Here is a 23921-nt window from a genome sequence, read left to right on the forward strand (position 1 = left end):
TCACTGCGGCTGCTGGCCGCTCACGCTGGCTGCTGGCCACACACGGCAGCCCATGGCAACCCACTGCCACAGGGGCTGCAGCCCACACCGTCGCCGGCGACCCACGGCCCCCACATGTGGGATCCGAACCGGGGCCCTCCGGCATCCCAAGCCAGTTCTTAACCATCGCGCCACTCGGCCGGCCCCACTCTATTCTTAATGGGCATCTTTAGCTAATGCCATCCTTCGAAGATTTCTAAAATTTAAATAAATAAATCAAACAAACTTACAATTAGAATTGAGATTTGTCAGCTTTCAGGGCAATTCATAATTGGTTTGGGCTACAGTAGCTGAACTCATTCTTCTGTCTACTGCCTCTCTCTCAAGGATAGTACCTACAGAAAAGTGCAGCTCCAGACTGGCTGCTGTACAGGACTCCCGGGTCAGCCTCTCCGGCTCCTTTGGGGGCCAGAAGACAAAGCTTTAACTTCTCATCTCGCCACTTGCAGGCAATTTTCCAAAACAACCCAATGTCCGGAACTGATTCCTCCCTGCCACTTACAGTAACTGTACCATGGTGGCTACTAAGGGAAGGATGTGGGGGAGGGGAAGGGCAGGGAAAGGCCTCGCTTACATCATAGCTCTTGGCCACCCCGGCAATTCCTTCAACAAATATCCGTCCCATGCCAACAATATGCTCAGTGGTGACTCAGTGAGGGACAAAAAGCCCCACAGTCCTGACCAAGTTATGCTTACAGAATATTAGAGGTCTCAGGATGTCATTAAGGAGAGGATCAAATAAATAAACATGATATTAAAAGCACAAAAAGAAGTTTCAAAAGAAAGGTCTAGGAAAACACAAAACAGGGGCCATGACCTATTGTATAACTATTTCCCTGAAACATCCAGGTAAAGATCTGAAGGATGAGCAGGAGTTAATTAGGCCAAAAGAGGGCGACTTTAAATGTCAGTGCTGTGTGACCCTGGGCAAGTTACTCCACCTATCTGGGCCTTCCTGTTTTACTATAAAATGGAGATGCAGGGTTATTGTGAGGGCTGAATAAGATAATCTAAGTGTCACTCGCTGAACAATGCTTAATAATGTCATCCATCCCTGGCCCCACCCCCACTCCTCTCCATCTCTGCCCTGAACAGCAGCTGTGGGGCTTCTTCTATAGGGTCTGAGTTTTCTCTTCCCAAAGAACACAGCAGGATTAAGGCACATGGCAGGGTCTGTGCTGCTGCTACATACTAGGAATCCTACTCTGTGTTCACGCTGGAGTTCCTTGTGGGGGCAGAGGAAGACCCAGGTGTCTGTCCTTCCCTTCCTCTGTCAGGAAGGCCCCAGCCCCCCCCCTTCCCCCCCACCCCCCAGTCCAACAGCTAGACTTAATGATCTGCTGGCTGGCTGTTTCCTTAGAGATAAACCAGACAAACGAGCAAACCAGAATCAAAGGCTTGGGTCAATAAATGCGGCAGCAACATCAGCAGCACAACAGCAGATGGCAGGGTTGCTCCACTGACTCCCACGCCAGGAGTCAGAGATCCAGGAGATGTTTAACAGCATTTTTATTGACACTTGAGAGTACATGAATCAATACAATTCAACATTATCTGACACCTAGTATGTGGCAGGCAGGGTGAGTGTTTTCACCGTGAAGTTACAGAAGAGGAAACAGCCTCAGGGAGGTTAAATGACATGCACATACACAGGAATGCAAAGAGGCTCTTATAAGTAAGTAGTCAGAATGCCTGAGTTCAAATCCCAGCTCTGTGACTGTGAGCAGGTAACCTCCATTTCCCTATCTGTAAAATAGGTTAGGACCAGTACTGCAGTTATTAGATTGTTGTAAGAATTAAATGAGATAACACATGTGAAATGCTTAAGACAGGGTCTAGCGCAGAGTAGGCACTCAATAAATGGAACCTATTGCTGTAATTATGATTCTCCCGTGCATGTTTAAATGGGGGTGTGGGTGAGAAAATGAGCATAGCTTTCAGTATCACAGAAGACACTATCACCAGTCAGACTATTACATCACAGTCTCTGGTTGCCATGTGTGTAATTTCTTCACTGGACTTTCCTGGAGTCACAAATTTAGCGGAAATGGTCTGTTGTCTGATGAACTGACAACGGCTTTCTGTCTGTGTTACCTCTTTTCTAGAACACAGGCATGAGAAATCTCTTTTCAAAAGAAAAGGCTCAAATAGTCCATGTTTGTGATCCTGAGAAAAGAGGCCCTAAACAGTTCACAGGAGCCTTAAGAATGGTGGCTTTTTCCCTCTGATAACGCTGTTAGGAACCAGGTCAAGCAACAGAGTCCCAGATAGGGGCCATAAAGACTATTCCCTCCACCCACAGCCCCTCCTCCTAGGCCAAACACCTCTAATGAGGGTGAAAACATAATTATCAGAAAACTTGTTAAGGTTCCTTGGTTTGCCAACATGCCACCAAGCCAGATCAACATTCATAGCTCCACACTTTAACCTCAGTTACAAACGACATGCAGTCCAGCTACCTTCCCGGCCTCCCCAGATGAGAGGGAACCAGTTCCAGAGAGCTTCAGAGAGAACGGCCCCAGCTCTAGAACCAATGGGAAGGCCAGAGATAATGTAGTCCAAATAGGCATGTTGTGAAGGTTGACGAGAAGAAGCAGGAGGGCTGGTCAGCCAGGTGCCCAGAGATCAGAAGCATCCTGGCCAGGCACCCAGCTGAACCAGCACAATTACAGACCGGGCTACTTCTAGGAGATCTGTCCACTGGCCTCCACTGTAGAGTCCCAGGTTCCAGCTTTAAGTGGCTTCCTATTGTCCCGGGCACCTAGAAACTGGCAGAAGGCTATAGGAGCAGCATTACGGATGTGGCTACAGACAGGGGATGAAGTAGTGTAAGAAGGTGAGGGGAGGAGCTTGGGCCAAACACCAGCAATTTCTCCATTCAATATCCAGCCCACCCTGTGACTAGGAAAACAAAGGTGTGGGGGAAGGGGATAAGAAAAGTCATTTCCTTTATTGTAACTGTAGCCCAGCTGGGTGAGAGCGGGGCTGGAAGGGAGTCATGAAGAATAAATTTCTTTGGGTAGCATGAAGGGAGGGTCCTGCTTCCAGCAGGCCTGCACCCCAACACTGAATTCATCAGAGAATCACAGGTAAGCTGGGGTGGAAGAGACCTGAAAAGACCTTTCAGGCTGATGCTTCATGCTCCTCATAACCTAGGTTACTTCTGGGGCCAAATACAGTCCCCTTTCCAGCCCTGAAGATTTTCCTCCTATTTGGGCAAAAGTCAGATTGGCTTGGCTCCAAAGCAGCCATTCTCCCCAGGGCAAATGACCAGGCTCCCTGTCTTCCAGTGTGCGTGGGAAAGCTCAGGAGTCAGGAGAGGGCTCCTTCAATAGAACTGGATTAGAGGGACTCCGTCCTTGAGGCAAAGCTGTAAATAGAAGATAGAACCTGGATGCTCTACTTCCCCCACAGGCATGATCTTTGATTTAATCGTGCCAGGGTAGTTCAAAGTTAAACTTAATCTCTGAGACGCCACATCAAATGGCCAATGAGTACGTAATAAGAGAAATAAATGTATGCATGTACAAGTATATAATACAATATCAAGTGATAGCTACTGATTATTAAGGGTTTTTTATGTGTCAGGTGGTACGCTAGGCGATTTATATAGGTTATCACACTTAATTCTCTCCAACCACCTTGTGGGATGAGTATTATTTCTCATTCCCATTCTATGGATGAGGTGCCTGAAGCTCATGAAAGTCACCTAACACCAGTTAATAAACTGCAAAGCGAGGGTTTAAAAGCAGACAGTCTCAATCCATAACCTGCACTCTTATCCGCCACAATAATGCACCTTACTTCTTTACGAGCACGTATTTGTGTGTATGTTTCTCTCTCTCTCTCTCTGTCTCTCTGTCTCTCTCTCTCTGTCTCTCTCTCTCTCTCTCTCTCTCTCTCTCTCTCTCTCACACACACACACACACACACACACACACACACTGCTCTCTAATAAGCCAGCATCTGACCAGACCTACAAATGACCCAAGACTTCAGTTCTAAGGCCAGTTCTTATCATCCACGGCCTGTCTAACTCTTTTTGTTTTTCTGCTTTTAAGCCTTTCATCCCTGATATGAAGGGGTTATATCATAAGTAGGTGGTCCCTTCTGGTTCTGAAGTTCTTTAATTATAAGAGAATCCAGAAATTCCAAAGATTAGATTGTTCCACCAGGTCCTGCTTATTTTGGATAGGAAATATTCATACAAATAGGAAAATTGCAGGAACAAATATGACCATATGGGTTAAATGCCAAGGTCAGCCCTGGCCTGGAAACTTACTTGGCTCTGATCATGCTCGTTAGCCTCAGCTCTAAAATGCTAGCCCAAGACTTTACAGCTCTGACACTCTGTTCCTATATTACTAACAGGCACACAGTAAAGGTAGAAATCAACATCCCCGAGGTATAAAAGGAGGAGGAACCAAGGTAGGATCCAGGGAAAGTTGGAAACAGAGTTAGAGCTGAAAGGGCAGAAAATGCTGGTTCTTCTCCAACTCTTCCAGGGGCCAGAGCTCTCCAGGCCAACCCCCCACATAGTTCCCTGGAGGAGGCAAGTACTTAAAGGTCATTTGAATTACTTGATATCAGCATAGGGGATGCTTTGCAGCATGGGCTATGTGTGGGAGCTGGAATCTACAGCAAGTGGGGCCTATTTAGTCTGCCTCATTCTCAGGAAGGGAGCACAGCCCCACCACTCAGACCATGGGGGCCACACGTGCCCATCCAGCCTCTGATGAGTAATGACTACAGGCCAGACACTGTTTTGTGTTCTGGGAAATGCAAAGACAAGCTCCCACTCTTGAGGATTCCAATCTCACAGAAGAAAGGAACAGCCATCCAGTGGGTACCCACCACGGGCTGGGCCCTTGGCATATGTTATTTCATTCAATCTTAACAAGCCGATGAAGTAGATTCTTAACATTTGTGTTTTCCCAATGAGGAAACAACCACAGACAACAGGAACAAATCTGACTTTAAAGTCTGTGTTATTTTCAAGAAACCAAGCCGCTTCAAAACAGTAAGAGCTATAATAAAGTTAATAACAAAAAGCAGGAAACTAGGGAGGCATCTGCAGCGAGGAGATGGCTTTGCCAACAGCGCAAAAAACAACCCATAAGACACCTGCATAATCAGTAGTGCAGGCAAGAGCAAGTCACTGTGGGCCTCAGCTCCCTCACCTATAGAGTGAGGTGCTGGGACACCCTCCAGGCCTCCTCCCATCCCCGTACCCCACCTCTAGCTGTACCAAGCCCATCTGTGGCTCTTTCACTTTTCCTCTGCTCACGTGCTCTTCTTTGGCACATCTCTCCCCACCCCACACCCACCAAAATGGAAACTCTCCAGCCAGAAGCTTGTTTTTGTGTTTTCTAGAAAATGAAATAGTTCCTGGTCTGTAACTGGCAAAAACAGGAGGATAGACCTACTTACCGGAAGCCGTGCCAGGCTTCGTTGGCAGTCCTGTCCCGCCTCTGGTTCAGAACATGGTCACCACAGCCCAAACACCTCCAGGCGTCTTCACCTGCACACAAAACCAAGGAGTTCAGAGGCCCGAAGCAGCAGGGGGCAAAGGGACAGGATTCCTACAGTGTGGAATAAGACTTGAGTTAACAGACTCTCATAGTGAAAGGGTTGGGACAATGGTCTGCTGTTTGCACAATTCTCTCCTCCACAGGATCTCTGGTAAGCACTTATCCTGCCTGCTCATGGCCCTCCGGACAGGGAATTCATGGCCTCAAACATAGTCTCATTCCATCTTTTAAAAAATGGTCTGAGGCAGCCAGATGGCGACTGGCGCCCTCTACAACTAAGACTGCAGAACAACTTGGCTGGTCTCCTTCCTCAATTTCCCAACACTGTTACCCTCCCCCAACTCCCCAATTAAAAAAATAAATTAAAAAAAAAAGGTTCTAATTGTTCTTTTTTCTACTAAAATAAAACCTGCCTTTTCTAGAAGTGTCAGTCCTTGCTTACTGTTCTGAGTAGACATATGAACAAGGTCTCTTCAGGTCAGCCCTTCCTACCACTATTCCTAACCAGCACCCAGGAACGAGACGTCTCCTCTCTGGGTTAATCATGTTATTTCCTTTTCCTATCCCTCCAAGTCCTGGTTGTGCAGATTTGCCATCACCTGGTCCTGGAGCTCATTTATTCAACCAGCATCATGGGTCCTCTCCTTGGACCAATGAGTCCTCTCCAAGCTCTACGTTGGAGACTATTGGATAACATCACCCCTGTTCCCCAGGAAGCAAATTCACTGGAAAAGAAACATTCTTCTATATTGTAATGTTTCACTTAGACATTCTTTCAGAAGTAGAAGCAAAGTGCTATTTTAGTTCAGAGAAAGAAGTTAAGAGTATAGAAAGGAAAGAATAAACATTTAAAGAACGCCTCCCACATGCCAAGAACTGTGCTAGGAGCTTTCAGAGACCTAATCTCATTTAATTTTCAAACAATCATGTAAGACAGGTATTATTATACTCATTTAACAGATGGGAGAATTGAAACTTAGTGCCTGGGGTGACAGGCCAAGTGGCAGATCTCGGACCCCAACTCCGGTCTGGCTCATTCTTAAAGCCCATGCTGGTCCCTCTCCACCATGTTAATTCCTACTCGGTCCACTTAGGGAACCAGGAAAGTCTTTGGAGGGAAAGGTGACACTTGAGCTGAGCCTTGAAAGATGGGGAAGATTTACCAAGGGCTGAGAAAGGATGGGGAAGTTCTACGTAGGCTGAGATATTAGCATGGACAATAGCACCGAGTCGGTTCATGTCCCTCCAAAAGGGACAAAATACGATACTCCTGGGGTGGCTCAGATGCCAACTTCTTGAAATAAAGAGGTCAGCTGAGATCAAGCTGTGGTACCTAACTCAGCCCTAGAAAGCGGGACAAGGTTGTTACAAGACTCCCTTGTGTGCTCCGTGTATGCAGCTTTGTTCTCTCTGGGTAACTCTAGACTGCCACAGGCACAGTGACAGTCACCAACCCCCGTTTCACAGGCACAGGGGCCATGAATAGACAATGCACAGCTCCAGGCACTTCAAGACTGCTCAGCAGCATTCTGGGGCAGCCAGAGCATAGACAGCTGTCCTCGTACCCCACAAGAGAGTTCAATAAGCTGGCAGAGGCTTGAAAACGTTCATCCACCTGCTCCTCTCCTCTAGTTCCGTGATAGGGCATATATGCCCATCACCTCCTGGATCTAAAATTCTCCGACTCTTGTGAGGGGGGGCCTTTATGTTTGGGGGTTGGTAGAGGCCTGAGAGTGTACCTTCATCCTCACAGACTCCAAGGCAGAAAGCCCGAGAGGCTCATTCAATTGGGTTATGGACAGTGGGCGAGACACTGAAATAGTGCGAGGGTCTTTGATGAACATAGACATCCAAATGAATCTCCCAAGTTCTGGAGACACCAGTTTGAAACATTTTTGGAACTCTTCCATGGAAGGGCTTTCAGAGTTAGTTGGTGAACCGCCATGCCCCACCCCAGCAAATCTCATTATGTTAAACCACACCTTGTTCTTGTTTTTACTTATTAACCCAAAAGGCACAATCTCTAACCTGACCACCCACTTACTTACAAATCGTGGCTCTGAAAGACTTTTGTGGGCTTCCAAAACACAAAAAGGATCAGGACTTTCCACTAAGGATATTCAAGAGAACTTGTTATTGCTATACTCTCCAGAGCCTGCCCCGTTTTCTCCAGCCTTGAGAAATTCAAAGCCACTCAACACTTATTTAGCACCTGCTCTGTGCTAGGCACTAGGGGCACAAAAGTTAAGACCCCTACTCCATCCTCTCATATCCACCTGGTTCCACCACCCAGATGTCTCTCCAATGCTTTCCTGCCCTTCACCGCAGCCCGGGTTCAGGTCTTTGGCTTCTCTTCCCTGTGTACTGCACAATATTAGCTGGTTCACCCAGACTCCCCAATGGCTACAGAGCAAATGCTCAACTGCTTAGCATGGCACTTCTGTTCGGGATTCCATCCTATTCCACCTCTTAAAAGATGTGCACTTTCAGTTATCTCCACCACCCCTCCCTTCTCCACTAACTCCTTCCAAAAAATCTGGACCCCATTTTCTCCTCTAGCTTCCCCTTCACAGCCACATGTATTAAAAAGTTGTCTGCACATCACTGCCCTCGTTTCCTCACTTCCCCCTTACCTCATAATCCACTGCAAACTGACTTCCACCCCCACCATTTCTCTGAAACTGTCTCACCAAGGTTATTGCTAAATTCAATGGACATGCTTCAGTTAATCTTTCAGCAAATATTTACTGCATGCCAACGATGTGTCTAACATTGTGCTAGGGAAAGAGCAGCAAACAAGAGAGAGATTAAACATAGAACAGGTAGTGAATAATAATATAATTATTTTAATTATAATTGGGGCAAGTGGTATGGGGAGATCAAGTTCATAACTAGGAAAATGGGGGGTAGGGTAGAGCATACAAATATTCCTAAAGGAAGTAATTTTTTTTCTTCTTTTTTTTTTTTTAAGATTTTTATTGGGGAATTGGGGGAAGGGGAACAGACAAGTTGCTGTCCTTTTGTTCTTCAGTCTAGTTGTGGAGGACGTTGCTTCACTGGCCCAAGTTGGCACCATCATTACGCTCTTCCCGGGCGAGGCAGATCAGTCGCCGGCTTCTGGACGGCCGCTCACGGCAGCTGCTGGCCGCTCACGCTGGCTGCTGGCTACACACGGTAGCCCATGGCAACCCACTGCCACAGGGGCTGCAGCCTACTCCGTCGACGGTGACTCATGGCTGCCCAGCTCCAGGTCGAGCTGTTGTTCAGCATCTTAGCTGTAGAGGGCAGTGTCACTGGCCCTCATATGTGGGATCCAAACCGGGGCCCTCTGGCGTCCCAAGCCAGCTCTTAACCAATGCACCACTCGGCTGACCCCATAAAGGAAGTAATTTTCTACCTGAATTCTAAAGATGAATATAAGTTAACCAGGTGAAAAGGAGGAGGGAAAGATAACTGGAGACTGGGATGGGGGGAGAGACATGTGCAAAGATCCTGAGGCAGGAATGAAAACTCCTCACACCATTAAAGTTGGCTATTGTCAACTCCAAAGGACTAGGGGACCCAAGACTGGTCCCAGGCCAACTAAAGTCCCTCATGAAACTCTTATTGAAGGAATGAACGGCCTTCCACAAAGTAGCCCCAAAGAACTTTTATGTCTCATCACCCCTTACAAAGGGATGCTGTAGTCACATCTTGATCTATTTTCTATTCTTGCCACACACATTCATGTTCTTATATCCTAACCGTCACACCTCAAACTATTCTGTGTTTAGAATACTTTACCCAGCTTTTCCCTTAATCAAACTTCTATCCTTTCTTGATGGTCCCCCAAAGCAGGCAGTGTTTGTTTCACTTTGTCTATAAGTGTTTTATATTAATTGCTCTGTAATTACAGTTCATTATGCTTCTGTCTCCCTCAGTCCCTCCTTCTCTGCCCCGGCGCCCCCCCCCCTCCCCGCTCTAAGGGGCAAAGATTGCATCTTGAAGATCTTCAAATCTCCAGGGCCTAGCATAAAGCCTGGTGCAGATTAGACACTCCTTTGTGTATGGACTCCAACTGAAAAGTTGTACCCAACTGCCAGCAATTTCCAAATATAAGCTCCAACTTCCACTAGAATAAGTGTTCTGGTTCCCAGGGTGCCTACCTACAGGTAAAGTCACAGGTAGATACACAGGCTGCTCAGTCTATCATGTTGTACCTGAGCAAACATATTTGCCCAGAGCCTTCAGCCTCCGAAACCCAGACACTCTTCCAAAGAGTCTCTTCAACTCTCTCGCTGCCCTGAAAATTGATGATCCTAATTCTCACAACTTTCATTCTAGAAATGTAAGATAACTATAATAATACGAAGTCCATAGACTTCCTGTGAGGCCTAATGGAAGACCAATCCAGAGTCCAGTCCAGTCTTCCTGGGACATTCTTCCTCTAGGAAAATATCACACTGTACTAGGCTGTTCACGCCCTCCTTCTACTGTGTTTATCTCTCATATTTGCAGACTTATCAACAGTGGCTACTCATTGTCAGAGTCCAGAATGGAAGCTTGATTAAGTAAGATCAAACAATAAGGGGCCCTTATTAGGTGTTTAATAATCAGAAAACTGTGCCTTCATTATGAAAATTTGCTGCTTTTAAGAAGTGGTAAATGTGCAATGCAAACAAGGTAAGACTTGTAACAAATGGCTCATTACAGAGGTTCTCACCTTCAGGATCTTTTGGATACTGGTATAAAATACATTCAGTTTATATATACTTGTTTCTTCCAACTTAATAATTAATGATGTGTTGGGCTGGCCGAATGGAACGTTGGTTAGGAGTTGGCTTGTGACGCCCGCTCTGAGCAGCAGGGCCCCAGTTCGGATCCCACATTAAGGCCAGTGACGTTGCGCCCTCTACAGCTAAGATGGTGAACAACAGCTCGACCTGGAGCTGGGCAGCCGTGAGTCGCAGGTGACCGGGTAGGCTACAGCCCCTGCTGCAGTGGGCTGCCGTGAGCTACCGTGAGTGGCTGGAAGCCAGCGTGAGCGGTTGGCAGCCGGTGTGAGCTGCCATGAGCCGCCGTGAGCGGTTATCCAATGGCCAGCAACTGATCTGCCTCACTCAGGAAGAACACAATGATCACAATACCAACATGGGCCAGTGAAGCAACGTCCTCCACAACTAGACTGAAGAACAAAAGGACAGCAACTTGTCTGTTCCCCTTTCCCGATTCCCCAACGCTGTTCCCCTCCCCCAATTCCCCAATAAAATCTTTAAAAATAATAATAATAATTAATGATGTGACCCTCAACCAATCTGTGAATCCACTGGGCAAGCACTAGAATGGCAGGATGATAAGGTTGGAAGGGCTTTAAAAATCATGTACTCTCGGGCTGGCTGAGTGGCGTGATGGTTGAGAACTGGCTTGGGACGCCAGAGGGCCCCAGTTCGGATCCCACATATGAGGGCCAGTGACACTGCCCTCTACAGCTAAGATGCTGAACAACTGCTCAACCTGGAGCTGGGCTGCCGTGAGTCACCGGCGATGGCGTAGGCTGCAGTCCCTGTGGCAGTGGGTTGCCATGGGCTACCGTGTGTAGCCAGCAGCCAGCGTGAGCGGCCAGCAGCCGCAGTGAGCGGCCGTCCAGAAGCCGGCGACTGATCTGCCTTGCCCAGGAAGAGCGCAATGGTGGTGCCAACTTGGGCCAGTGAAGCAACGTCCTCCACAACTAGACTGAAGAACAAAAGGACAGCAACTTGTCTGTTCCCCTTCCCCCAATTCCCCAGCACTGTTCCCATCCCCCCAATTCCCCAATAAAAAAATCTTAAAAAAAAAATCATGTACTCTCATTCAACCCTTTCATTTTTCTGGAAGAAAAATGGGCTTGGAGAAGGAGAACCAAGTTTTCTAACCATGAGAAAGCTGGTCTGGGAGGGGTTCAAACCCAAGTTCTGAGACTACCACATCAGTTGCATTTTTATTACCCTCTGCGGCTTTGGACAAGGCAAGACTTGCTCAAGACTACACAGTTATTCGGTGGAAGGGCTCGGCCTGGTACCCCAGCTCAAAGCCAGTGCATTTCCCACAAGACACTAACATTCACCTTAATCTTGGTCTAAGAGCTGGGTTTCTGCAAACTAGTCCTTTTCAGACTTCAAAGTTGTGAGAAATCCCCAAGGGCTGAGAGCTCATGAGACCATAAAGCCTAGACTGAACCAACATACACAGACCCTATCCTTTCATTTGAGAAAAATCTTTGATGCTTCTCATGTTCCACTAGACAATGAGAACCAGGAACAAAAACCAGCCAATTCAGTGCAGCACAAAACAACAAGTATATTAACCGCTGGGCCTCTTGGGAACTGGTAGGTCAGGTGTATAAATCCCACTTGTTCCAGGAGAAAGCTGGAAGCAGAGGGGCAAGGCAGTAACTGGCGGGAAACAGTCAAGAGGGAAAAGACCACATTTTAATGAAGCGACTACCAATGAGACTAACAGTAATGACTAACGCTCTTCCAGATCCTCTCCCCCCGTGTCCTAAAGGGTTTTCCGCTTCACTAGCTTACCCAATATTACCAAAGGAAGTGTCTAAGGAAAAAAGATTAGATGATTTTTCAAGGAGCTTCTGGACTTCTCTGGACCTTAGATTCTTCCTTTATAAAAGGAGGGATCAAATTATTCCTTTTAGCTCTGAGAGTCTGTGACACCAAACCAGGGGCCTCTCATTTTTCAGGTTAAGGCACAGACAGAGGCATTTCAGAAGGTTTCATCCTTGCTGTTGTTCTCTTGTGCCCTTTAGTTTATTAGGAAAAATCTTTAAGGGTCAAGCAGAACTGGAGTTAGACCTGGGTTTGAAACCTGGCTCTGTGTCCTTTGGCAAAGCAACTGAATTGTGAGTAGCTTTTCTTCTGTCTTTCATGTATATCTAGGGGGTTGACCTGGGAAAAGGTTGAGCTGAAGACTCTAACCTCTAAAATCTAAAGAGAGTGTTTTCAAAAGAAAGTCAGCAAATGTTTTCTATGTGCCCATGTGGAAGACGCAGACTAGGCCGCCACGAACTGCGGGGGTCCTTGGTGAGAACTCATGGGGTGTGAAGGACAAGGATATGTACAGAAATATCAGAGAGGGATAAACCAGGTGCTGGGGGCAGGGCAGACATGGCAGAGTAATAAGATACTTGGTAGAGAAACAAAAAGACAGATGGTTCCTGTGGCTTTTGGGCACTCAGGTTTTTATTCCAACCATAAGTTGACTTAGCTGTGAATAAGTTTGCAATTTGTTATCGAGAGGAAGTCCTACAAAGAATCTCTTTATCAGAGAACTGGTTAACCAATTCATATATCCCAAACAGCAGTCCTCTACCCATTGTCAATAACAGAGAAAAAAACCCCTCAACTACTTTGAGTCTTTACTATGTGTCAGGCAGTGTCCTAAGCACTACGCAAGCATAAATTAATGAAATATAAAGATCCCATGAGGTAAGGACTATATTGAAGGACTATTATTTTTCCCATTTCACTGAAGAGGGAACTGAAATGCTCAATTAACAAGTGGCAGAGCTGAGGTTAGACCACAGGTCTGCACATGCGGGTCTATGTCTTCAACGACGTTTTAGACTTTCTTTCCTGGAAAAATAAATTACAGGCAGAAAGAGCTGACAAAATAGAATCCCAGGGTGGATGCTCGAGGTATACTTTAATAGAACCAAGCAATGGTTTCATGGTCTAGCTACTGTTGGATATAAATTAATAGGTAAAAGAGTCTAATTCTTGCTACTATATAAAGAAAGGTCTAGAGTGAGAAAGAAGATAGACTTGAAAGAGACTACTCCAGCTCCAGCTCTTCTCACTGAAATGCCAGTGATGCCCCATCCCTCCCTAATATGCCCCCTTCCAGCTGCTATGACCAGAACCTAGCCCTAGGCTGGGAATCAACCAAGCCTCCAAAAGCAGAAAACCCATCAGGAATGTGGAAAGCTTACTATAGCCTCTTGAATCTGATGGGTTTCTATTCAGCTTTAAACCTTATGGTCTTCTTAGACCCTACCTTGATCCCCGCATCCCATATCCAGGGCGACCCCAAGTCACCCTGCCCTGCCTGCGACATGAGGCATTTCCTAATGGTCAGTGCTTTCTTCTCCATTCCTGTCACTAACAACTCTGCGCAAGGCCCACTGTGTCCACCTGCAGACTGGTCCCCTTCCTTACCCTCCTTCACTTCATTCTGTCCACCAATGCTAGATTGATAGTCTAAAACCAAAATGCCCACATCCTGACTCCTCCTGTCTCTAAAACTACGGTCTCTACTGCAGACCGGACAATTCCGCAAGCCTAGCATTAAGCCCTCCACAGTCTGGCTTTATCCACCCTCTCAGTCTTACCTTCCACTTCCCATAACTTGCCCACCTTCCAGTCCTTGCCTCTACCACACATATCAATTCAACATCCCTTACGAATACCTTGAAACTTGCCCAGCTTTGAATCCTACTCCCAGTTTCTTCCCTACCAGGATATCATGCCCTTCAACCCTTTTTATTAACCTACCTAAGACTTTTCAAATCTTACCTCCTTCAAGAAAGCATTCCCTGATCGAATCTGGTAGCCATCTTGGACACCTTGCTGTTCTTCAAATACGCCAAGCACACTCATGGCTCAGAGCCTTTGTTCACTCTTTTATTCTAAAACATTCTTCCCCTAGACATCCATATGGCTCAATCCCTTGCTTCATTTCTCTGCTCAGATGTCATTAGCCAGAGAGGCTTCCCTGACCTCCCATGCCCTTATTTTATTTCTCTTCAGAGCATTTATCCCTGATGTGTGATATTCATATATTTAATTTTTATCTTTCTCTCCCCACCAGAACATACATTACATGAAGGAAGGGATTTGGTTTGCTTTGTTCCCTGATGTATCCTCCAGGATCTAAAAGTGCTTGCACATACTAGGAACTCAATATATATTTGTAGGATGAACGTATGAATAGAGTTCTCCCTCACCTTTGAAATTCCGTAATACTATCATGTGCAGAATTTATATAGCTTGTCTCGATTTGTCTTTTTTTCTTAATTACTCTAAGCAGACAGTGAGTTTCCTGAAGGCACAAACCATGTGTTATTCATTTCCACAAGTATTTATTAAGGGCCAGACCCTGTATGCCTCAAACAGCCTGGAATATTAGAAAGAGCCCTGGAGAACAGAAACTTCTCCCAACAAGACACACAAACAGCCAACAGATATATGAAAAAATGTTCAACTTCACTAGCTATTAGGGAAATGCAAGTCAAAACCACAATGAGATACCACCTCACACCTGTTAGAATGGCTATCATCAACAAGGCAAATAATAACAAGTGTTAGGCTGTGGAGAAAAAGGAACCCTCATATACTGTTGGTGGGAATGTAAACTGGTACAGCTGCTATGGAAGGCAGTGTGGAGGTTCCTCAAAAAATTCAGAATATAATTTTTCTGTTCTATTCTCCTGGGTATCTACCCAAAAAATCAGAAAACATTTATCCATAAAGATACATGTGTTCCAATGTTCACTGCAGTACTATTTACAATGGCCAAGACATGGAAACAACCAAAGTGTCCTTCGATAGATGATTGGATAAAGATGTGGTATATATACACAATGGAATACTCCTCTGCCATAAGAAAAGATGAAATAGTGCCATATGCAGCAATATGGATGGATCTTGAAATTATTATGCTAAGTGAAGAAAGTCAGACAGTAAAAGTTGAGAACCAAATGACTTCACTCATATGTGGGATATAAAACTGAAGGCAGCAAAGGAACAAGACAAAGAAACAAAAACTCATAGACAAAGTTGATAGTTTAGTGGTTAAAGGAGGAGTGGGGATGGTTGAAGAGGGTAATGGGGGTCAAATAGCGGGGGTGCCCAAAAAAATGTATACACATTTTAAGAGATGTTATGTAGGTATTACTTTTCAAAGTTGAACTGAATTATGGTAGCAATGCCTAGTATGGCATTCGCTCAAAAGATGGCATTAATCAAATGATGCTAGCGTCACCATGCAACAGGCAGGACAGTCAAAGAAAATAGCAGAAGCACACTTGTCATTTGAGGAGCACAAGACCATTTTGAAGTGGTAATTGAAATTTGAGAACATTGTGGAAGTACAACAACAATGGAGGCGTGAGTTTACAAGAGAATCTCCAACACATCTAACAATTGCACACATTCGTGATAAGTTTGAGACGCATGGTACTGTGTGTGATGTGCACAAGGGAAGATCCGGGAGGCCTTGCACAACAACAAGTCAAACAGTAGGTCGCCATAATCATAAGTGTTTGGACGCTGATGGTAACCACTTTGAGCGCATCTTATAATTGCAGAAGTCAAACGTGACTTGTATTTATTTTTTGTTATCGGTATATATTGAGTATTACAATTTTAATAGTTTTTTCCTTTCTTAAAATGTGTATACATTTTTTTGGCACCCACTGTATATGGTGATGGAAGGAGAACTGACTGGGTGGTAAACACATAATACAATATATAGATGATGTATTATAGAATTGTACACTTGAAACCTATGTAGTTTTGTTGACCACTGTCACCCCAATAAATTTTAATTCAGAAAAGTTAAAAAAAAAAAAAAGAAAGAGCACTGGAGAAGTCCTAGGTTAGTCCTGGCTCTACCACTCATTGAATGACCCTGCACAGATTCATTTTGCTCCCTGGGCCTCAGTTTCTTCATATGTAAAACGAGGAGAGTTACATGATCTCACATCTCTCCTGGTTCTAGCATCTGTTAAAAGAGGTAAAACCTGTCCCAACTCAGTGTCTTAGACATCACAGGCACTCAGTAAATATTTGATTTCTTTGTTGTTGATTCTCCTGTTACACAGGAATCAGAGTTGTCTGGGAAGAGTTTGGCCAGAACAAGTAAAAGTTTAAGTCCTATTTCCTTCTCTGACTTCACAGGCAACCTCATTCTGGTGTTTGTGATACAGAGAGGACGAAGCACTGAATTTGAAGTTAGAAAATATGAATTCTGACCACTGCCATTTATTTGGCTATGGAACCTTGAACAAGTCATTTCTGAGCCTTAGCCTCCTCATCATCCATACTTGCTTTCTCTCAGCTTTTCAAAGGCACTACATGCCTTCCTACCTCAGGGTCTTTTTACGCCATCCCCTCAACCTGGAATGTTTTTTGCCCTTTCTTTGCTGGACTAATTTCTACTTAGCCTTAGGGGTCAGCATAAAAAGTATGCTTTTTTAAGGAAAGTATTCCCTATCCACGTTCCTCACCCCTGGTGCATTCATATAACACTTACTTCAATTGTTTAATCTCAATTATTATAGCATTTATCTCAATTGTTACCTCAATTATCTACCGTCCATCTCTAGGACTATAAGCACCACAAAGGCAAATGGCACTGTGTCCATTTTGTTCATCGCTATACTCCTCAGTGTTTGGCTAAATGCATGGCACAGAAGTACCCAACAAATATTCATATGGAAGAATGCATAAACTAATACACCTAGAGGCTTTAAGGCGTCTTGTCAGCTTTTGGTTCACTCAGAGAAAACTTAATAAACACTACTACACTCAAGATCTTTCACAAGTTTCTGAGCATCAAGGTTCAAGACAGGGAACCTATGTTACACAAGAGGTTAGAAAGTCATCGGGAATCATTCATTTGAGCTGAAGAACTCTGGAAGCTAAAAAAAATAAAAGGAAGGAACAGGATACATTTCTACCCCTAGCCCTCCTCCAGAAGCCTATTATCAAGAAAATCCCAGGCTCCCACGGTGAGGAAGTGACCCACTGGTGGCCTGGTCCTTGTATTCAGGATAGAGGAAGTGACTGTCCAAAGGCTGAAAGCCAGGAAGTGGGGGCACATATCCAGGACAGCCTCCCTCCTCCACTATTCCCTCCTGCCACCTCTAGAGAGCTTCTGGGCGCTGACCCTGGTAGACCTAGAGGCTGGGCCACTCACACGGGTGGCTGGGAAACACAGGCAACAGAAAGTCCTTGTTGCTGGGAGACCTGTGAGGAGGGCAGGAAGCTGCAGGGTGGCGTGTGAGGTGACTGGGAGAGGACTGTAGGCCCAGCTAATCTAACCCCAAAGCTACCCTTGCACCCTTGGAAAACTCTTCCTTCCAGGTGTTTGGTCACATTCCTCTCCTGTCAGAGAGGACAAGGGAGGATCCAGCTTCCATGGGAGGGCCCATAATCCCAGGGGGCCTACCTTCCCTAAGAAGAAGCCCACATTCACCTATTTCCTGCAAAGAGCCCCAAGACCCAGGGGACCGCTGGCACCAAGATATCCGCGAGAAATCTTGGATCCCGTCAGGAAGTGATACTCTCCTCCATTTTCCGCAGAAAACTCAGAACCCGGGGTAACTCTCCATCCCCTTATAATTATCCCGAACCCTGAGGATCCCGTACTCCCTATGCTCCAAAACACCAAAACTTCACGTGAATCCAACCCCTCGGCTTCCTTAAAAAGCTTTCTTTCTTTCTTTTCTTTCTTTCTTCCTTATTTTTTGAAAAATTTTATGAGAGTTTGTAACAAAGCTGATGACATGCTGGGAAGCAAGCTCTCAAATGCTTTCGTTAGGAAGGGTTTTAATTTGGGGACCTGCAGTCGCCGCCAGGTCCACAAAAAAAAGCTGGCCCCCTGGCAGAGCCAGCATCCCTTCCTCCCGGGGACCTCAACTCGCGGGAAGCCGCCCCATCCGCCTGCCCCTAGGAGCCTCTAACTTTGGCCCAGTTTCCGGAGCCCCACAACCTCCGAGGCTCCGCTGTGCTCACTCCCCAAATTCTCCTCCTAAGGACCCTGGAAGCATGGGGGTCCACTCAGCCCGAACGCCCCTGAGGCCGCCGGCTCCCCTCAGGGCCCCGGATTCCGAGGTAACGGCGGGACAGGATGGCGCGGCCCTTCCTTACCCGCTTGTGCAGCCATGGTCCCGGGGGCGCGGAAATGGGGAAGAGGAGGCGGGGATCGCAGCAGTTCCTCTCAGCTCCCGCCGTCGCCTCAGGCGCTGGAGGACCTCAGCCCTGGGCACGAGTGGGAAGCGCCGCCTAAGGGACCCCAGTAGGGCCAAACCGCACCTGGCACCGGGGCCCGCCCGCCGTCGCCCCACCCCGCGACGCCCTGCCCCCGGGACCCGGACCCGCCCCCTGGCTTGGGCTCGGCGGCGGCCCTAGCGCCCCCTAGTGCGAGCTCTCCCTCCGTGGGTGCCAAAGCTGGTAAGTATGATTCTGCGTAGGCCGCAGGCCTCAACACAGAGGACCCTCAACCCATTTTACAGATGGGAACAGCTGAGGGCCAGAGGACAAGTTCGACTACCTCAAAATGGCAAAGCTCATTAGGAGCTGAGCTGGGATGGAAAGGTCTCCTGACTCCCAGTCTAAAGCTCTTTCTAGCAGAGTGTTTGGAATCACAAATATGAATATGGAAAAACAAGGTCTAATCCACGAAATAGCTTCGGGGAACGGGGGGTGGGGTTGAGGGTGGACTTTTCTTAGAAGCTTCCAGTTCAAAGATGCCACTTCTCTGCACCATTAAGGTGACACTCGGTTGGTAATCTCTAGGTCAAAGATGGTATGGAAGTGGTGCAGCCGTCATTCCAGTGCAGATCCTTAGCCAGGCCAAGTGGGTATGTATATAAATGAATGCAGCACATCAGATCTTCCAGTTTTTCAAAACAAGCCAAAAATCAGATATTTAGGTGAAATTTCCCACTTTTTAAAATGTTGGTAACATTCAAAAAGTCTAAAAATGCCATGTAGGCCAAAGGAAACACACCTGTGGACTGGATTTGCCCTGTGGGCTCCTCTTTATAGAGGGGGGAGCACTGGCCGAGGAGTTAGGACAGCACACCGGTTTCGGGCAGCTGCTAGCTGGCTGAGGGGCCTTGAGAACCATTTCTGCTCACTGGGCTGGGAGGGGATTGGAGTTCTCGTGTGATGAAGGGGTTGGCCACATTTTCTGGTCCCTGAGGTCCCTCCCATCTGATTCTCTTATGCTGGGTCTTTGGGAACTGTCATTTCCTTAGATCAGATTTAGGTCATGGGAAAAGTGTCCAAATGACCAGGAAGGGACAGGGATGGGATGGGGCCCAAGGAAATGGATCATGACATCTCCACCAACAACAAAGTTCAACCCAGCTGCCTCTGGCCCCAGCATGCGAATAAGCAAATAAGGATGCAATTCTCTTTCTTCCTGCCCTGACCATGTAGTCCAAACCGGATGCAGGTCAGATTTTTCTCCTCTGGGTGTGGCAGGTGGCTTCTGATGTCCTGAGCATGCAGAAAGTGCTGGGGGTGGGGAGTGGGGGGCGCGGGGGGAGGGTGGCGACATGGTGGTGGGGGCAATGTGCCTGGGAACCCTCTTCAGCAGTTGGCTTTACAGTTTCTGAGGAAATCTCTGCTATGATTATAAATAGTAACCGTAAGATTGTGTATTGAATTAAAGTGACAGGGACCCAGGGAACTTTTCTGCCAAGCCACTTCATGGCTAGCAAAAGGGGGGACAGGGTGGTGGTGGTGATTTTATTCACATGGAAAGAGGTTACATTGTATTTTCCCAGACACCCAGGCACTGGTAGCCTTGGAACCAAGACCCCTAGGTGTCTTCCTTCTCCCTCTGCACCCAGGTCTGTCTCTTCTGCCTTTTCACTCTCATTCCACTTCTTTCCCACCTCCAGGCTCATGGTCTTCACCAGCAGGGTGTGTGCCTCCACTAAGTTCCAACTCCCCTAAGTTCCTCCTAAGAAAGTTCAGGTAACTCTAAGAAATGCACTTTTTTTTTTTCAAGTTTTTATTGGGGGATTGGAACAGCACTGGGGAATCGGTGGAAGGGGAACAGGCAAGTTGCTGTTGTTTTGTTCTTCAGTCTAGCTGTGGAGGACGTTGCCCCACCGGCCCAAGCTGGCACCATCATTGCGCTCTTCCCCGGGTGAGGCAGATCAGTCGCCGGTCTCTGGATGGCCGCTCACTGCGGCTGCTGGCCGCTCACACTGGCTGCTGGCTACACACAGTAGCCCATGGCAACCCACTGCCACAGGGGCTGTAGCCTACGCTGTCGCCGGCGACTCACGGCAGCCCAGCCCCAGGTTGAGCTGTCGTTCAGCATCTTAGCTGCAGAGGGCAGTGTCACTGGCCCTCATATGTGGGATCCGAACTGGGGCCCTCTGGCATCCCAAACCTGCTCTTAACCAACAAGCCACTCCACCCGCCCAAGAAATGCAAATTGAAATGTAAAGGAAGAGGGCCGGCCAAGTTGTGCATTGGTTAAGAGCTGGCTTAGGACGCCAGCTCTGAGCAGCAGGGCCCGGTTCGGATCTCACATGGGGGCCAGTGACACTGTCCTCTACAGCTAAGATGGTGAGCAGCAGCTCGACCTGGAGCTGGGCTGCTGTGAGTCACCGGCGACGGCATAGGCTGCAGCCCCTGCTGCAGTGGGCTGCCATAAGCTACCGTGTGTGGCTGGCAACCAGCGTGAGTGGCCGGCAGCCAGTGTGAGTTGCCAAGAGCCGCCGTGAGCAGGGCAACCGATCTGCTTCACCCGGGAAGAGCGCAATGATAATACCAACATGGGCAGTGAAGCAATGTCCTCCACAACTAGACTGAAGAACAAAACAACAGCAACTTGTCTGTTCCTCTTCCCCCCGATTCCCCAGTGCTGTTCCCCTCCCCCAATTCCCCAATTAAAAAAAAAAAGAAATGCAAAGGAAGAATACGGCAGTCTATAGAAATGACATAACCAAGAGTTATCTTTTCAATATGGACCCCCAAATATTCCCAAGTCACTTGTGAACTTGAGGGGGACTTCCAGAAGGCAGAAAAAGCCTGGGCAGGGAGAAGACCTACTAGATTTCTAACACCCAAGCCAACGGTCCAATTTCCTGACCATGCCTTGAGGCCATGATTGTGACTGACTCACAATCAACTCTGGGCCCAGAAATGAGAACCTGGAACCTGAACACCACCTTAAAGTTCAGGATCTGCCATCCTGAGAGAACTGGTCTAATTGGCCCCCAGCCAGAACTCAGTGCCACTTCCACTTGCTTCACATTTAGCCAGTCTTTGGCCTCTAGTCGCTCCCCTCCCTGAATCATCCCATCTAAGATGGACTGATTAATTTTCCCAAATTATGTTTCTGTCACCTGTCTGCTCAAAACCTTCAGTAGGTCCCTGTTATCTACAAAAGAAAGGCCAAACCTGGCTCTCATGAGCTAACTACATCTCACTCTGTAGTGTCTCTACTTCATTTACCCCAGGACTCTTTTTCCTGAACACATTCTGCCCCTCTTACCACTCTGTCATTCCTACTACCACCAGCAAGTACCCCCATGTTCTCTGTAATTTTGTTGCCCCATTCTGCCCAGAAGTGCAGCCTTGTTTTAAAACTCTTAGCACATTGTTATTTTCAATTAGACCATTTTGCAACCTCCATGAATTAATCTCAATCTGCACTGTCCAATGCCATAGCCATTAGCCACATGTAGCTATTTAAATTCAAATAGAAATATTCAGTTCCTCAGTCCACTAGCCACATTACATGTGCTCGATGGCCACATGTGGCTAGTGGCTACTGAGTTGGACAGTACAGATAGAGAACAACATCTCCATCATGGCAGAAAATTCTATTGGACAGTAGTGAGTGCTGCTTTAGAAAATGATCAACAAGGGCTGCTAACACCACAAAGAGGGGCTATCAGACATTACGTGCCTCCTGATACAATGTAATTTATGACATAATCTTACAAAAAAAAAATCAAGCATGAATCTGGTCAAGCCTCTAGATCTAACAGCCAATTTACAGGAAATACAAGAGTAAGAGGAGCTTGTTAACACCAGTGATGCAAAGAGCAAAACTGAAGCTGTGGGAAACTCAACAGGACAAACGAACTGGTGTCTTTAACAGATAAACTACAAGAGAAAGAGATGGAAACGGAACCTATGGATTTGAGACTTAAGAGACATCTATAATAGCAATGTATGAATCTGATTGGATCTCAATTCAAACTACACAAAAGCTATTAGACAACTAGGAAGCATTTTTTTTTTTTAAGATTTTATTGGGGAATCGGGGGAAGGGGAACAGACAAGTTGCTGTCCTTTTGTTCTTCAGTCTAGTTGTGGATGTGGAGGACGTTGCTTCACTGGCCCAAGTTGGCACCATCATTGCGCTCTTCCCGGGCGAGGCTGATCAGTCGCCGGCTTCTGGACGGCCGCTCACTGTGGCTGCTGGCCGCTCACGCTGGCTGCTGGCTACACACGGTCGCTTATGGCAGCCCACTGCAGCAGGAGACTGCAGCCCATGCCGTTGCTGGCGACTCACGGCAGCCCAGCTCCAGGTCGAGCTGTTGTTCAGCATCTTAGCTGTAGAGGGCAGTGTCACTGGCCCTCATATGTGGGATCTGAACCAGGGCCCTCTGGCATCCCAAGCCAGCTCTTAACCAACGCGCCACTCGGCCTGCCCTAGACAACTAGGAAGTTTTGAACGATGGGATGGATATATGATGACATTAAGGAATTATTAATTTTTTAAGGTATATAGAATAGTATTTTATTTTTTTTAAATATTTATTGAGGTGCATATTGAAATATTTTATATAGATGGCACATGACAAGAATTTGCCTCAAAACAATCCAGGTAGGGGAGAGGGAGCAGTGTGAGCATGGGGAGGAAACAGAACTGGACCCGAGCTGATGGTTATTGGGGTTGGGCAATTGGTCTGTGGAGGCTTTATTGTCCTATTCTACTTCAATGTGTTTTGTTTTCCATTGGAAACAAAATCCATTCTTTTCTTACTGGGCTTGAGTTCCTGGAGTTCTCTCACCTTTGCATTTTCTACTATATTTTGGCAGTAATCAGCTTGGTAATTATTAGGTCAAAGTGTAGGAGGGGAAAAAAGAGCTCCTTTCAGAGGGATGACCTATAGCTCTGGTGTGCTGGGGAGCCTCACCATCTCCTATCTCATACTCTGCTGCTGAGTAGCCTCACGGAGAGGCACACCCCCTTGCCGGGGGCCCACCTACCCTGTCATGGAACATGGCAGAGAGATGCTGACTGAATAACCTGTGACTGTCCTCAAGGCTCTATCAGCCACAAGCTAAGTTCCATTGGGCAGCCTGCAAGCTCAGGAATTCCACATACTTGTCAGGACCAGGGCTGCCTGTCAGACAGGTGACACCCTGGACAGAGCTATGTATTAGGCCAGGCCTCCAGCATACACCTCGCATCTCTAATTATCAATGGCTGTTTGAAGACTTTAATTCCAGTGTGACATTTCCACAGACGCACAGGTGCTTCCCAGACGCCTGACCAGAGTGACTACTCCCCAAACCATCTCCCGACCTACGACACAGATAAGAAGTCCATAGC

The 23921-nt window shown here is 46.9% G+C and overlaps 1 protein-coding gene across 2 annotated transcripts in view; it reads right to left on the minus strand.

Annotated features, from left to right (window-relative positions):
- The window catches only part of LIMK2 (LIM domain kinase 2), a 64559-nt gene extending 45902 nt beyond the window's left edge, over positions 1-18657 (minus strand). For both annotated transcript variants that reach the window (XM_019643212.1, XM_019643210.1), the window contains exons 1-2: positions 18473-18657; positions 5470-5560 (exon numbers count right to left, since the gene is read on the minus strand). In XM_019643212.1, coding sequence (XP_019498757.1) covers positions 5470-5560; positions 18473-18488 — 107 coding nt within the window. In that variant the 5' untranslated portion in view covers positions 18489-18657. The remainder of the gene's footprint in view (positions 1-5469; positions 5561-18472) is intronic.
- Positions 18658-23921: the final 5264 nt, after the last annotated feature.

Source organism: Hipposideros armiger, unplaced genomic scaffold, assembly GCF_001890085.2.
Source record: "Hipposideros armiger isolate ML-2016 unplaced genomic scaffold, ASM189008v1 scaffold_75, whole genome shotgun sequence".
Lineage (NCBI taxonomy): Eukaryota > Metazoa > Chordata > Mammalia > Chiroptera > Hipposideridae > Hipposideros > Hipposideros armiger.